We start from the raw sequence: 15316 nt of genomic DNA, 5'->3' as shown, positions 1-15316 counted from the left end.
AGCGCATACCTTCAGACATCTCACCGGACTGGCGGGAATGGCAATTAAACGCCTGTGCAAATTTGTATTGTCCACTAAGCGTTTTACTAATTTTTAAGTTCGAGCACTAGAGTTCTTCTTTTCTATGGTTTCACAAAGGTCTACATATAGCAGTTCACGTGCAATTCCTCTAGATCAGCCATCTAACCTAACCTATACATTTTTCTCTCTGTTATTTTTTTTATGTGTTTTAGCTATGAATTGCGAATAGTTATTGTAGTTTTTTTTGGTATTTTTGTTTTAATTGTAAATATGATAATTGTTGATTTAAACAGAATATAATAAATTCGATTTAAATACATTTTGATTTTAGCGCGAAATATCAGTTAATTTTTAAGTTTACTTCTTCTTCTTCTTTCCCTTTTTCCCTTTCTTTCCCTTCTTCTTACCACCGCAGAGGGCGGCAAGCGCTTCGTCCAGCTCCTTGTCGGTGATCTGTGTCTCCGTGGTCATTTTCTGTTTCGGCAACACAATCGGTTGCTTCGGCGTCTTCAATTCGATTTCGATGGTGTTGCGCTTACGGCGATGTTGTTGTTTATTGCCTAGTTTCACTAAGAAGACGTCGCTATCGGTGTCCTCGCAAGTTTTGTAGCAAACCTGCAAAATGGAATGTATGAATTTATTCAAAGGCAAATTTAATTTAATAGTAATGCTCATAAGGATTTATTTTAGGCTATATTTATACCTATATTTAGGCTCCTCAGAAGACAAAATTCGGATTGGAGGATGCTAACGGTCACCAACTCCGACAAGCATAATGGTAGTCCAAATGCATCCTCCAAATAAACAAGTTGACTCAGGAAATCTAGTACGAAAGATTCGGGAAGGTATGGTGGGACGTAGGTAGCATGCACCTTCGTCTCAAGAAGCGCAACCTAACCGACAACAACGAAAACACGCCAGAGAAGTCGAGTAGAAATCTGAATTTAACAGTGAACGTCCTTCAAATAAACCTGCATAAGAGCAAAGTCACCTCTGCCGAACTCCTCTTCAATTTAGAGAGGATCGCCTCCGATGCCGCTTTAGTTCAGAAACTATGGATAGTCTCGTAAAACATGGTGTCCGGACTAGCGTCGCCAACATACCTTACCGTGTGCAACAAACAAGGCGAGAACAGCCATACTGGTAAGGAAACGTGTACATTCATGTTATTGATCCAAATTTCTCTTCAGATGACCTGGCTGTAGTAGCCGTAAAAGATGACAAAGATGAGACGCTAATCCTTGAATCCTGTTATGTGCCACACGATGCTGAAGCGCCCCCAATAGAACTACGTTGGTGGATGAAGCGGCTACTGGGTAATAAGCGTAGACACCAATGGCCACGGCACAGTATGGAGTAGCGGGGAAACCAAAAAAAGGTTTGAGTCTTTACTAAACTTTATAGTGATAAGTAATCTAGCAATAGCTAGCCGGAAAGAGGAACTAATATATCTTGGCCTTATCTCGAAGGTACGTTCTTGTAACACATGTATACGATCAAAATAATCACTGCCGAAGATTGGGATGTGCTTCGTACAACCTCATTTCTTGCCCACAGCTATGTGAGCTTTCCCTCAAAGTGTAATTTTCAAGAATCGTAAGAGTATTAACTGGGATCTGTATAGCAAGGCAGTAATTTTAATCCTTTGGACCTATCCTCCTCTTCAAGAAGGCGAGGATCGTATTCATACCGAAGGCGGGCAAAGCAAAAGTAATATAAACCAATAAGTCTAACATCACTTCTTCTGAAGGTATTTGAAAAATTCTTCTTCCCATAGGGGAATAAAATACATTATGAGTATTTTTATTTTGGATTTGGGCTTGATTGAATAACAATTTACCATAGTTATCATATGTCTTGGAAGGACATATGAAGTAGTAAATCAACGCTCATACTTTAATGGTCCCTAGAACTTCCAGCGCCCCAAATAATACAAACTTTTTGCAATTATTAATTGACTTCAATTGGTCAAGTGAATGGGACACCTCTTCCACTTTGGTTGCGTGCGAGGTCGACCTAAAACCTCTGCCACGCTGTGAGTCCAGCTCCCAGGCGCAGTGCGACTTCAGACAGAACTGAATTTTCAATTCTACCTGTCTTTAGGTTTAAAAAACAGCCACTACGAATCTCCAATGAACAGATTGGAGCGAGCTCCAACGGCTTACTGCATCCCGTGTTACCAGATTTAAGTCTCCGGTCAGTTTTTCCTACTGCATCCATTAAACTTAATGACTGGTGACATTTGTCGCTTGAACTTCAAATGTCTTTTCATTAGAAGGAATCTTATTCAAAGTCTATAATATTAGGTAAGCAAAAAAGCAGACATAGTGCATATGGGATTTTAGTCGCCTCTTACGACAGGCACACTTTACCGCGGGCAAGTTCTACGCTCTGCAATCATCGACAACGTCCGGTGTGTTTAACGTGGGTACCTGATGACGACAGCCTTACTCCACGGCGCTCAAAAGCACAGCGGATCAAGTCAATGCGTTGATCAGCGCCCTGAGAATGCTAAGCATTTTCAGTAAGGATTGGCAGTGTGGAATGGACACACTAACCACCTTGGTCGGGTTCGAGGCCCATCCAAAACCTCTGCCGTGCTTTGGGTCCGGCACCCGGTTGCAATGCAACTCCACATTCAACTGATAAAGTCAATTCTTCCCACATTTGGGTTTTAACCACAACCACCACGATACTCCCCGAAGGGCCAGTCCGCATGAGCAGGTTGGAGTTACCTCCAAGGGCTCCTGCTCTCCGTGGTACCAGTATTAAGTCTCCGGTCAGACCTCGTAGCCGAAGCTACTACCAGTTGAGCCACCAGGTCTCAGTTTGCATATATCCACTCGTATACCAACTTTTGATGACCCTGTACAACATTTCGGCTGGAATTTCAGCCATAGTGCGCTGAATGGGTCATTTCTCGAAATTAACGAGTCGTCAAAATTTGCACGCAAAGTATCCATGTTTAGATGTGAAACATGAGGCGACGCACCGTCTTGTTGAAAATAGAGATCCACGGTGATTTTATCAATTGCCGGGAGCATCATGTTATAACGCTCGATATTGATGGTAATGTCTGCCACATTTCGAATGAAATAAGACTCGGTGATGCCGCCATACCGCAATCCGCACCAAACGATCAATTTTTGGGAATGAAATTAGGTTTCCATGCCACACAAGGATTTTACTCTCCCCAATAGTAAAAATTTTGTTTGTTGAAGCCATTTTTCGGTTGCCATCATTTTCAGTAGCCGCCGGAGAATGTGAATTTGCGTAATATTCTGGCACAGTTTCCAAGCGTTGTACCAAAGTCAAACATACCCAGTACCCTGTACCCTGGTATGCCGCGTTGCTTTGTGCAACCACACTGATTTAGACGCATGTTTATGGACAACTACTTTAAATACCTTCAGTAACTGTAGTTTAGAGTTATGAACTTAAATATTTTGCTTGCGCACCCTTTAACATTCGGCTAATTCCGAAACAGTTACGTAATACCAACGAAGATTTTAACGGTATTTAAGCGTGCTTATGCAATTTTCCATCGCTCGCGTAGAAAAGAGCAACCTGTGCGCTAATTGCAACCACAGCAGATAAATGGAGCACTTATGCAACACATGTGGCACAAAGACACAATGTATGGTGGATATACGGACGAATGTGTGTTTGCATGGAATTGTGATAAAAATGTTTGTGGAAAACGATGAAAGCGAATTGAATTGAAAAAGTAAAACAAATGCACGCAAACTGGGACAAATCGGTGCACCGACTAGATACCATACAATAAGATTCAATTGCATTGGATTGGTGGTTTTTATGGCATTGCATTGGCCCAGCTTTGATTTGGCTGACTTGCTACAATTGCTATGCAATGGAATTTGTTGGCGACGTCATGCGAACGAAAGCAATCGAATGGAACTGAATCATACTGAAATGCATGAAATGAGAAGTGGTAGCTTATTGCGTTGCATATACAGTAGTACGACTTATGGATGCCCTGCAGGAATAACTTGAGAAATGAGAATACTAGTTAGTGGCAATTGAAAGGTATCGGAAGCCTGAGGAGTAAAGTCTAGACGAATATATTAAGTTAGGTTAGGTTTTCGCTGTCACACACAAACCAGTCTAATCGTAAAATAAGTCGCTGTTGGAGATACGGAAGTCTAGACATCCTTTCTCTAGTATTGAGCGCACAGTCAGCAAACTCAAGGCTTATATTGCTCTCCTACCATCGAAGAGCATAGTCACCGCTCTGAAGGAGGCTGCGCGCCGAAGCAATCGATCTACTGCTGCATTTATGGTAGCCACCTCCACTTTGAAGACGCTGCAGTGATCAGAAAGCCCAATACTAGAGCTAATAAAAAGTTCCCCACATTGTTCTCATCCATAAACCTTTTCTGCAAGCTTGGATTCATCCGTAGAACAAAGCTCACCACCCCTTTCCTCCAGTTCTGCCCATCATACTCCTTTTTCCCTCGAATGTATGTAAATAAATAAGTGAAAACCAGGGATAGACTCGGCGACTAGACAAGCCAAGTATATTCTAATGAAATCAAAGAGTGGAGGATTTCGGAGTGCGCTGGTTCTCAGTCATCTAAGTATCCAGATTTAGTGAGTCCAAGGGTAGCTTTTACGGTCATACACCTTGCGGCTATATTCGCCGGTACTAATGCAGCAGGACGAAGAATACTGTATATCAATTGTACATATATTTTCTGAAGAAACCACCATTTTATAGGTCTGTGCTACAAGTGACCAGCTAAATATCCTTCAGCAATCCGCCGAATTTAAAAAATATTCCAAGTTTATTCTCGCTGACAGTCCAGTTTCTTCCCGATGTAAATATTAAGGACATTGTCAAAATAATATCGTCTCAATCGCCTACAGTCAATTCATCGGCAAATGTGATACTCCACAGTAAGCAAGTTGTCTGGCTCGCGGTGGCTCAACGGAAGGTCGCGGGGTCGAAGTATTTTTCATCACTCCGAGAACTATGTAGTTGTAATTTTTACTACTACTACTCTTCTCATAACACAGGGATTCCCCTTACCGAAAAGTAAAAGGTTTTGGTCCTTACATCAAGGCTTAGATTAGATTAGATTAAACCTCCAACGCAACTATCGCAATGATACATAGTATACTAAGCGATAGTCAAGCGATCAAATCGCTTTTCTGCAGGAGTGCATAGAACGTTTGAACAGTCTATCCGATCGTAACCAAGTGCACCTTATTCGAGTTCCAGGTCACAAAGGTATAGCCGGGAATGAGCTGGCTGATGAGCATGCCTGCTCCGTAGCATCCACCATCATGGTAGCACCGGAATCTTTCATTGTGGTTAGTCCCCACACCATAAAGGAGCTGCTCCACAAGGACTTCTACACTGACCATTGTACGCTCAAGAAGCTCTTATGGATATAACATATGCCTAGCGGTGCGAGTTGGCGGTTCAGCGAATTGGAGTCTGAAACTCCAGAATACCTCCTAATGGACTGCACAGCATAAACACACTTGGATCCATGTTTCAAAATAGAGATCATATCGCCACAATAGCACTTAGTAGTATATTGGAATTTATCAATTTGCTGGAATTAGGTGAGTCGTGGTGACTTAGAAGACGGCACAATAGACCTTAGGTCGCGGTGCAATCCTCATTTACTTATCTAATCTAATCTTCCACAAGACTTGCAGTGTTCTTCATCGATTTAAGCAACATTTGAGCGGACTGATATTGAGAATCGAATTTAAGATGACTGTGTTAATGTGACCCTGACCATATAGATAATATATTTGCCAAGGGTCGAGAATTCAAAAAATATAGTGAGACTTCGTATTGTCTTAAAGGATCGCTTGTCTGACAAACAGAAAATCAATGAAGAAAGATAAGCAGAGACCAACTTGAAATCTTCCAATGTACTCATTTCGGCCTTAAGGCCTGTACCTACGGCTGTATCACGTTGAGACCAACTTTCCTATCTCCGGCGCTAACTTCGGATTCACGCCACAATTTCATTTCAGATTTCCCTGCAGGGCCTGTTAACAACTCCAGCATGGTGCAGGGGCCAGCAACAAGTGTATTCAGAGTACAGACATACATACATACCTACCATAGAAATGCGCGTGCAGTCGTCATTGTTATCTGTATTATACTATATATACGAATATTACGCTCCGCAGAATAGCTACTTATATAAAGCAAAAGCGGCAGCAACATCCGCAAGCGGTGGCGAGTTGATAAAACAACAACATTAAAGACAGAATTTATACACTGCGGTTTTCATTTTCTCCCAATTTTCTGCGGCGCAATGCAAATACAACAACACGAACAATCATTACGAGTCTTTGCAATCGGAAAACGTGTGTAAATGTGTGTATGTGTGTTTGAGCGAATGCAAGAGTTCGTGGACGCAGTTAGCTTATCAGTCAGTTGATCTCTACGTGGGTTATTCAGCTGCGGTCTATAAATCAGTGGCGAAAAATGAGGTGCACAAAATCGACTTGTACAAATACTCAATCAAAGTGAATGTGAAACGTGCCACTAAATATATCTTGGAGCATGCTGAGAGTGTGTAGACATGCGCTTACATTCACTCACTTTCAATTGATCAAGAACTTCCGACAGTTTAATGACTACCCAATATTCCAGCTCTCGTCACAACTTACCTCAATGCCCTTCTTTCGTGTATCGGCATTTATGCCCTTCAAAGTGTCCTTGATCTCTTGCGGATCGACTTGTAGACAACAGTTGCGGACATCTTGTGGATGTAGTGGCGGCGCAATCGGTCCACAATCGTCTGTGCAGCAGGGTCCCTTACGTCGATAGAGTTCAAGTTTTTGTTCCGCATTGCAGATTGACTTAATTTTATTGAAGGGCACGCAGTAATTATCGGGTTCGCAAGAGTCATTGCCGGCATATTTGATATTGGCACGTATTTTTGGTAATTTCGGCCCGTTGATGATGTGACCGTTCGTGCGTCGTTTTACGTGATTTTTGGCGAAATTACTGCGTTGTAGTATTTCATTTATGGTTTCACAACGATTGTTGTTGTTGTTATCCTGCAAAGATAATGATAATGGTAATAATAACAATAGCAATAAGATAATGATTTATGAAACAAGACAAAGCGTTAAGTTGGGCTGAACCGAAATAATTATACCCTTCAAAGGTATATTTCTTATTGCATAAAGGGGTACCAAAAGATCTTTATCTTGATTTTGATAGATTAACTTGAATGACAGCTATGTGTTATAGTGGTCCGCACAGAACAATATGTTCGGAGGTTTCAGTATTGTCACGAACATTAATCCATCCCAAGCATACATATTAGCTGACATAAATTGTGATCCATTTCGTGGTTCCTGACTTTTTTTAAGAAAAAGCACAACAACTTTAAATTAAGTGGGGAATGCTTATTATCACTCGAAAGAACATTCTTTGGCATTTATTTTTTAAAGACTATCTCTTTTAAATGTTGGCCGTGGCTACGTCATAGATGGTCCATCCGTTGAGTCCAATTTTTGATGAGTCGTCCGAGCATTTCCATTGGTAACTGCCGAGTGACGTGCGTGATGTTTTGCTCCCAGACCTGAATCGATCAAGACCACACACGATCCAATCGACCAGCCCAAAACACCGAGCTTCAAATTCAGTTATAAAATAATCGGTTATCATGACGGGATAACGGTCGCCATTGAGGATTACGTTCTCACCGGCATCATTTTTGTAGAAATGATTCCACCGGCCCACAAACCATACAAACCCTTCTTTTTCTGGATGCAATGACAGCTCTTGAATCTCTTTAGGTTGTTCTTAGTCCCAAATGCGACAATTTTTCTTGTGTACTTTACTGAACAAAAATAACAAAATTTGGCTCGAACACTTCGGATCTTCTTGAAAATTTTCAAGAGCCCATAGTGCGAAGCGATATCGTTTGGAAAGGTCGAGCGTCTTCAGTTCTTGCACAAGCTGTATTTTGTACGCTTTCAATTTTAGATCTTGACATAAAATGCGCCAAGTCGTTGCATACGTCAGTCCGAGTTGCTGCGAACGACGCCGAATCGAGTATCCACGGTCTTTCTGTACACACTCAGCTACAGTTGCTATATTTTCTTCACTGCGTGCTAGACGTGGTCTATTCGGTCGAATATTATCCAATAATGAATCCTGGGTCTCAAGATGGCTGATGGTGTTGCGAAAAGTACGCTCAGTAGGCCGATTATATTAACCATAAGTAGAGCGAAGCGCGCGAAACACAGAATGTGAATTTTTCCCATGGTGAAATGCTAAACAATACTGAACAAAAATAACAAGACAGCTTGCCACAACTCACGCGTAATTTGTCAAAAAAATTCTTTTGAGAAAGGTACCTCTACTTGGATCACCCGTTATATGGTAAGGTATAAAGCCAAATGGAAGATAGCTTTATCGACGATAGGGGTAATATTGAACTGATTTTACGTTCCCACTACAGTCGGGTCTTCGTAATCAGAACGGACCCGGATTTGTATCCGGCCAAGGACTGTCTACTAGCAACTCGGCATAAGACTGCCGCTACAACAACTACAACCCAACTTTACACATTTTTTCTCTCTGAATTTCGTCAAGATACCTTCACTATTGACGAATATATAAGGTGCAAAATCAACTTGATGTTTTGAACACTTTTATTAGGGTTATTGGAACTGGGTCAGATGTCCACCCGATTTAAGGTGCGAAAGTATAAAAAGTATTATTTATATATTAAATATATGGATACTAGGCGAAGTATTGACTCGAATCTATAAATTTTTGGCATCAAGGCACAATAGGAAAAGGCACAACCCCTAAAGTTCATTAAGATACCTCATAGATTAGCAGATTTTTTCGGTAAAATGTTAACCATAACTCTGAGGTTCATGTGTCTGATATCTGGTGTCTATTTTTAGAAGAGAAGTTAATAAATTTGTTGAGTTCAATATTCATACTATTATTTATGCTACAACAAATAATTCGGGCAATTTCGAAAAATTTTGGCTTTCACGACGAACTAATAGTACAGCCAACAAACTCTATGGGGAAATGAAATGTATACAGGATTTGTCCGGAAAGTAATAGGATTGAGTCAGGCAAGGAAACAAAAAAAGGTCCGGGACCGCATCTGGGCTGTAGGGCGGCTGCGGAAACGTTGGGATGCCGGCCTTGATTAGGTAGCTGTTCACAAGAAAGGTTTGAGTCTCTTGAGGACTTCCACGTAAATTTGTTCAATTTAAAATCCATGCCATTAAACGATTATTTAATCGACGGTCTTAGTTCAAAACTTTGCGCACACGAGTTATATTGTCGTTGTTTGTCTAAGTCGCAGGTCTCCCAGTACGGTCTTGGACAGCGACCTCTTCCCGACCCTCCAAAAAGGCCTGGTAACACCGAAACACACCGCTTCATGCTAAAGCAACATCTGGGTAGCCTGCTTGAAAATATCAAACGTTTCTGTCGCAGAATTACCGAGTTTCACACAGAATTTAATCGCGTACCTTTGCTCTAACGAACGCTGCACCACTCACAGAAACACGTCGCACGAAAATGTTTGTCCTGAATCTCCAGGTGCCGAAGGACAGTCGCGACGAAAGAAAATCAGCCTAATACTTTCTGGATAAACCCAGTACATTTATATTCAGCTATTCAGACCATTCAATAAATCTCCAAGAAAACATACATATGCATATAAGTACAGTATACATTTATAGTATTTCTTTCCAAAGTTCTACAAACTTAATAAGAAAATTTTCAAAAGCAGCTTTAGTTATCAACAAAGAGTATCTACTCACCGCATTATTCTTGCCGTCGCAGTCACTACCACTATCAAGGTTATCCTGAACACCATCATCGATGCTCTCCACTTGATGCGTGTTCTTGAGGACACGTATTACCAGGCCACTGCCATTTAAGCAAGCCTCGAACTCTTCGTACGCCTCAGGACCCGGTTCGGGTTTGGTAGGAACTATAAAGCACGGCGGCATAATTTGTGGCGGGACACATTGCTGACAGGAATCCGATTCTTCTTCGGTGCTTCCTAATGTGTAAACATAAAATTAAAGAGAATTATTGATGCAAAGAAACCAAACACCAGGAGAAGGTTCAGAACATACCCTTTTGACTGCTTTTTAAGGAAAGAAATTCATTTTAATTTTTATAGGTTATGTTTAATTTCGATGGTTCTAGAATTAAGTATTTTTTGCTTTTAAAGTTTTAAGCATATTTTTGCATTAAATAGCGCAGTTTCCGTAATGCTCTAGCTTTGGCTGTGTAAATGATAAGAAATTAGGCGAAAGTTGTGGAAGCAACGAAAACATACTCAAGGAATCGCACCCGTTTTGTTAGCACATTTTATGGAAAAAAGAATTCGGGTGTGCGGTAGGAGAACGTACCGTGGAAGCGCTAAGTTATTTGTAATTTTTTGAGCGATTTTAAGGTTATGTTGGATTTACTGCGAAGACTTGTGTACTGAGGAAGTACCGAACAACGAAAGCTTTACTAACGAAACCAAAGCAAATAGTAGTTTTATAAAAAATTTTCTTACATAAAAGTTTTACAACAAAAAGGGTACGATCCGCTCCTACTTTAAGCTCTTCGAATTGACTTACCCGCCTCGCATTCGTCCATGCATTCTTCACAGGTGCAGCCCTTCGGCTCGTTGGAAAAGTAGCGTTGACACATATCTGTGCGCGGTTCTTTCTTCTGTTGGCAAGGGTCGGGTTGCGGGCAGCACGGTGGCGGCGGCGGGCAACAAGGCGGTGGCGAGCAACAGGGCGGTGGTGGCGGGCAGCAAATATTTTGCGATGGTTGCTTTTTCTTCTTCTTACAACCACTGGGACATTCTACACATTTAAATTCGATATGCATACAATATTTATTGCATAAATAGAAAATACCACATGCTTACCCCTGTCACAATAGTCTTCGCACTCTTCGCAAGGACAACCCTTGTCGGCATTACAAGCAAAGTACCGACGACATATGGGTTTTTTCTTGTCCGGATCCGGTGCACAAGGATCTGGCATCGGGCATACACTTTGCGGCTTGGACGCTATGGCCGGACAAGTAGATGGGCATGGTGTCACCTTTTTACCACAAGCCGTCGAACAAATGCGTGAGAATGGAAAACTGGATACAATCGTTGGTCCATTGCAAACCAGACGCATTATGAGTACTAAATTGCCGGTTTGCATATGTTTCATATTGAATAGCGGCAGCAGACGCTTGGTCAACTCCGAGGTGGGACACATTTGTTCGCGGCGTCCAAAAGTTTCGTCATCACAATCATTATCGACGACTGTAGTCTTTGATGGTGTTTTCGGATCAGGCATACGCGCAGTATGTTTGACCAATTGCTCCAACCAATTTGGATTTTCAATATTGAAGCTTTCTGTTACCTTATCGAAAAGTGGCTTGATTGGTATATCTGTGGCACCGACGAGGAATTTGCATTTATCCGTTTTCTTCTTATAAATGTGTATTAGCAGACGATCTTTGTCCGTTACTGGCGACTCCAGTGAGAAGAGACAGCATTTGCCACATTTAGGTGCGCAAACGTCGACGCATTGACCGAACTCGCGATCACATATGGAGACGAAAACGCTGGAACGAAAAGAGATTTCACAGCACGTTGGGTACTCCTCTGGGGCGCAATGATTTGGCCGTGTTATCAACAGATCATCGACCACAAATTCGAACATGTACAGAAAATTTTGCGCCATTTTAAGAAATTTAGTTATAAAGCAATTTTATTAAAATAGATTTAATTTTTATTGGTAAAATGTAAAATTTTTCTGTTTGGATTGAAAAATAAAATTGTTTCATGCCAAAAAATTTTTAGAGTGGAAAGTCGTAGAATATTTGCATTTGCCTCAGCAAGTAGTTTGATGTTAATTTAATTCAAGCACTAATATACATACATATGATATAGCTTGGCTTTTCGCTAAACAATTGACGAATAAAATATTTTTTACACCCCGAATTTGGCCGTGTTAACACCAATTTCGGGCACAATAGACCAAAGGTCGCGGTGTATTTCTCATTTATTAATCTACCCCACGAAAAAACGCCGTAGACCATTTATATACATACATATGTATATGTATAGTCCGTTCCCACTACTGTCGGATCTTGGTAACCGGAATGGAGCTGGTTTTGTATGCGGCCAAGGACTGTCAACTCGGCAGAACTCTCCGGCTACAACAAAATCAATCCTACATATTTATACATGTATACATACATATATGTAGATATATGTAAATAAATGATCAGCGCGACAAGCTGCGACAATTTGGCTACTATTTCCTACAGTCTTGAGATATCTATCTGAAATTTTCCACATGTCCTTTGCTTCTCAAGAATGTTCTCATTTGTCGGCACCACTTATATCGGATTACTACAGCAAATAGCTACCATACATACTGAATCATCAAAACTAAGACCTTGTATGGAAAAGTTTTTCTATGAAATACATCTTTGCGAATTTTGAACAATCATTCCAATTTTTGAATAATTTTTTAGATCGGATCACTATACATATGTATATGTAACTGTCATACAAACTAAACGATCAAAATCAAGTTCATTTTTGAACACCTTTTTTGATTGTGAAGGGTATTTTAACTTCGGTGCAAACGGTCTTAAAGTTTCTGCTTATTTGTAATTTATTCATTTAGTTCTCAATTACAGCATAAAAAGGTTGACGACTACTTTAATAATATCTGAAAATAATAACAGATTTTTGTTGGTTACAGAAATAATAAAAAAATTATTATATTATGCACTCAACACAAGTGTTTAATTTTTGTATAAATACATTTATATTTATCTATTATTATTTATTTTCTAATATTATTGTATGATAACGCTTAAGATTTCCATCTTGTTCGAAAATTTTTTAATTTATTTTTATTTTTTTTAATCCTATAGACTATTCATTATTTCCCATATTTCTTAACTATGCCCCACGCTTCATTTCTTGTATTTGCTTCAATAACAATTCCATGCGATCCTTCATTAGCGGCTGACCGCGCTTGGTTTTCTTGCTGATCACTTTTGTTTTCTCTAAACGTTTCTTCTTGTAATTGCGTATGCGTTCCTCTTTTTCGCGCTGCACACGCTCTTTTTCAGCTTTAGATTCTGCAATTTTTTGCGCTCTCAGTTCTTCGCGTTCTTTTAATTTTTGTTTTCTGGCCTGTAATAAAAAAAAATATAAATAAATGTATGTTTTTTATACAAGTGTGTAAGTCTTTACCTCATCTTGTGGCTTTTTCCGGCGCCATTGGTTTGAGTTTGGAAAATTAGGTTTATTAGACTTATATTGTTGCTTTCCATTATTATTTAGTTTACGCTTATTTTGCTGATGCCCTTTATTAGCATTATTGTTTTTCACCTTCGGCTTTAAATTTCCCATATTTGAACAAGTTTTTTGTTTATTTACGTTGAAAAGTAAAACAAATTTTCAAATCGCACATGGAAGATTTGTTGAATGTTTTGTTTAGCTACAAATCAGCTGTGTACGAGCACCAGTGTTGTATTGTGTTATATATGGAGCAGAGGGTTGCTTTGTGCGTTAGTTAAAGCTCGATGAACTAAAATGCATTGAAAATAAGGCTTGAATCAGAAGTGCACAACTAGCAACAATCTAGTTTTGAAGATTCTTGATAGCAGATGTATATTTCTATATAAAATTATATGAAAACATGAAAATTTTAAGCTGTTTCTTTTTCAATTAATAATTATATCTTTGGAATTCAATTTTTTTTTAATAAATTTTAAATTGTATTTAGCATTAATTTCTTTTTATTTTTCAATTCGGTATTTGGGATTAAAAATTGAAAACATTATTTACTTAAGATTTTCGTGTTAAAAAATTAAAAAAATTTAATTCAAATGTTGAATTAACTATTTCTTTAATGCTTTATTTGCAACCCTGATGGTAGGTTAGTTATTGGTAATAACAAACTACGGTAGCGCGAGTTTTACGATATTGATAACAAAACTAACAGCTGTTTAAAATGTCAAATTTGATAATTGCGCTAAATTGCTTTTTACTTTACACAATAGAAACCTGAATTCCCTACTAGCATTTGTAAAATATTTGTTTTAATCAGTTCATTCCAACACAAGCACTGCCCACTCTATCTATACTTTTACTTATCAGACTAAGCTAAACATGGGCAACGATGACAAGTTGGAGTATATTAAAAGTAAAATTGGAACTTTTCCGGATTTTCCAAAGAAGGGCATTGTCTTCCGGTAAATAAGTTGAGATGAGATCATACATTTGTAATGACTAAAAATTTATTTTGCTTTTAGTGACATTTTCAGTGCGCTGAGAGACCCAACTGCCTGCAAGTACTTGAAAGAAGTGCTTGTGCAACTAGTTAAAGAAAAATGCCCAAATGCTGAAATAATAGTGGGATTGGAATCACGTGGTTTCCTATTCAATTTTCTGGTAGCAACCGAATTGGGTATTGGTTGCGCACCAGTGCGTAAGAAGGGCAAGTTACCCGGTGATCTCATATCTGTGGAATATGTACTAGAATATGGAAAAGTAAGACAATTGTTTGTTATTTATACTATTTTTTTATCAAACAATTGTGTGTTTCTTTTTAATAGGACATTTTTGAAATGCAAGCCAACGCGATTAAACCGGGTCAAAAGGTTATAATCGTTGATGACCTACTCGCCACTGGTGGATCGCTTAAAGCTGCGATTGAGCTGGTGCGCAAAGCGGGCGGCAATGTAATTGGCAGCTTTGTAGTGTTAGAATTAGAAGATTTACACGGTCGTGATAAATTAGATTGTGATGTATATTCTCTAATCAAATATTGATTTAGAGAAGTGATGATGTTTTACCATCCACTATGTGGACGCAGTTAAAAAACGCCACAAACTACTCAGACGAACTCAGTGAAACTTTTTGGTAATTACCAATTTATCAATAAATAGATTCAGGGCTTTGTAAAAATAAGAATTTTATACATTAACGAGATTAAAATAATTGTAAATATGTGCAAATATATATATATGTATATAAATTTAATGAGAAACCGGAAGCAATAAACAAAGTACTATTTTATTAAAGTAAATCAAATGTAATTGTGTGTTTTTTCATTTGTCTGTTAGTTACTTGAAATGTATTTGTAAAGATAATGAACCTTTCGAGATTATTAGTTTGATTATAACAATAAATGTTTCCATTAATTAAAGCATATACTTTATACACATGTGTATAGATGAACATATGTATGTATGTATGTATGTTTATATTGACTAAAGCTT

General features: G+C 39.1%; 3 protein-coding genes across 3 annotated transcripts; 1 reads left to right on the top strand and 2 right to left on the bottom strand.

Moving 5' to 3' along the window:
* Positions 1-358: 358 nt before the first annotated feature.
* Positions 359-11784, bottom strand: LOC120778676. Its single transcript, XM_040110610.1, has 5 exons — positions 10938-11784; positions 10639-10872; positions 9823-10067; positions 6682-7074; positions 359-636 (listed from the first exon to the last, which is right to left on the bottom strand). Exons 1-5 carry the CDS (start codon positions 11749-11751, stop codon positions 379-381), a joined length of 1944 nt encoding a protein of 647 aa, XP_039966544.1. The 5' UTR covers positions 11752-11784; the 3' UTR covers positions 359-378.
* A 1075-nt stretch (positions 11785-12859) lies between these two features.
* Positions 12860-13546, bottom strand: LOC120778677 (thyroid transcription factor 1-associated protein 26). The gene is made up of 2 exons (XM_040110611.1): positions 13284-13546; positions 12860-13223 (listed from the first exon to the last, which is right to left on the bottom strand). Exons 1-2 carry the CDS (start codon positions 13440-13442, stop codon positions 12987-12989), a joined length of 396 nt encoding a protein of 131 aa, XP_039966545.1. The 5' UTR covers positions 13443-13546; the 3' UTR covers positions 12860-12986.
* A 527-nt stretch (positions 13547-14073) lies between these two features.
* Positions 14074-14945, top strand: LOC120777441 (adenine phosphoribosyltransferase). The gene is made up of 3 exons (XM_040108754.1): positions 14074-14287; positions 14348-14585; positions 14651-14945. Exons 1-3 carry the CDS (start codon positions 14205-14207, stop codon positions 14864-14866), a joined length of 537 nt encoding a protein of 178 aa, XP_039964688.1. The 5' UTR covers positions 14074-14204; the 3' UTR covers positions 14867-14945.
* The last annotated feature ends 371 nt before the right edge of the window (positions 14946-15316 follow it).

The sequence above is a fragment of the Bactrocera tryoni genome, chromosome 5, assembly GCF_016617805.1.
Source record: "Bactrocera tryoni isolate S06 chromosome 5, CSIRO_BtryS06_freeze2, whole genome shotgun sequence".
NCBI classification, from domain to species: Eukaryota; Metazoa; Arthropoda; class Insecta; order Diptera; family Tephritidae; genus Bactrocera; species Bactrocera tryoni.
Note: the sequence above shows the minus strand (reverse complement) of the source record. Positions and strands in the feature narration are given on the sequence as shown.

What these genes read in the sequence shown, in the direction of transcription:
- LOC120778677 (XM_040110611.1), bottom strand. Translation starts at nt 13,442, where the DNA reads ATGGGAAATTTAAAGCCGAAGGTGAAAAACAATAATGCTAATAAAGGG. An exon ending in GGAAAAAGCCACAAGATGAG is followed by an intron (nt 13,224 to 13,283) that starts GTAAAGACTTAC and finishes TTTTTATTACAG; the next exon opens with GCCAGAAAACAAAAATTAAA.
- LOC120777441 (XM_040108754.1), top strand. Translation starts at nt 14,205, where the DNA reads ATGGGCAACGATGACAAGTTGGAGTATATTAAAAGTAAAATTGGAACT. An exon ending in AAGAAGGGCATTGTCTTCCG is followed by an intron (nt 14,288 to 14,347) that starts GTAAATAAGTTG and finishes TTTTGCTTTTAG; the next exon opens with TGACATTTTCAGTGCGCTGA. An exon ending in ATGTACTAGAATATGGAAAA is followed by an intron (nt 14,586 to 14,650) that starts GTAAGACAATTG and finishes TCTTTTTAATAG; the next exon opens with GACATTTTTGAAATGCAAGC.
- LOC120778676 (XM_040110610.1), bottom strand. Translation starts at nt 11,751, where the DNA reads ATGGCGCAAAATTTTCTGTACATGTTCGAATTTGTGGTCGATGATCTG. An exon ending in CGAAGACTATTGTGACAGGG is followed by an intron (nt 10,873 to 10,937) that starts GTAAGCATGTGG and finishes TTAAATGTGTAG; the next exon opens with AATGTCCCAGTGGTTGTAAG. An exon ending in CACGAAAGAAGGGCATTGAG is followed by an intron (nt 637 to 6,681) that starts GTAAGTTGTGAC and finishes TCCATTTTGCAG; the next exon opens with GTTTGCTACAAAACTTGCGA.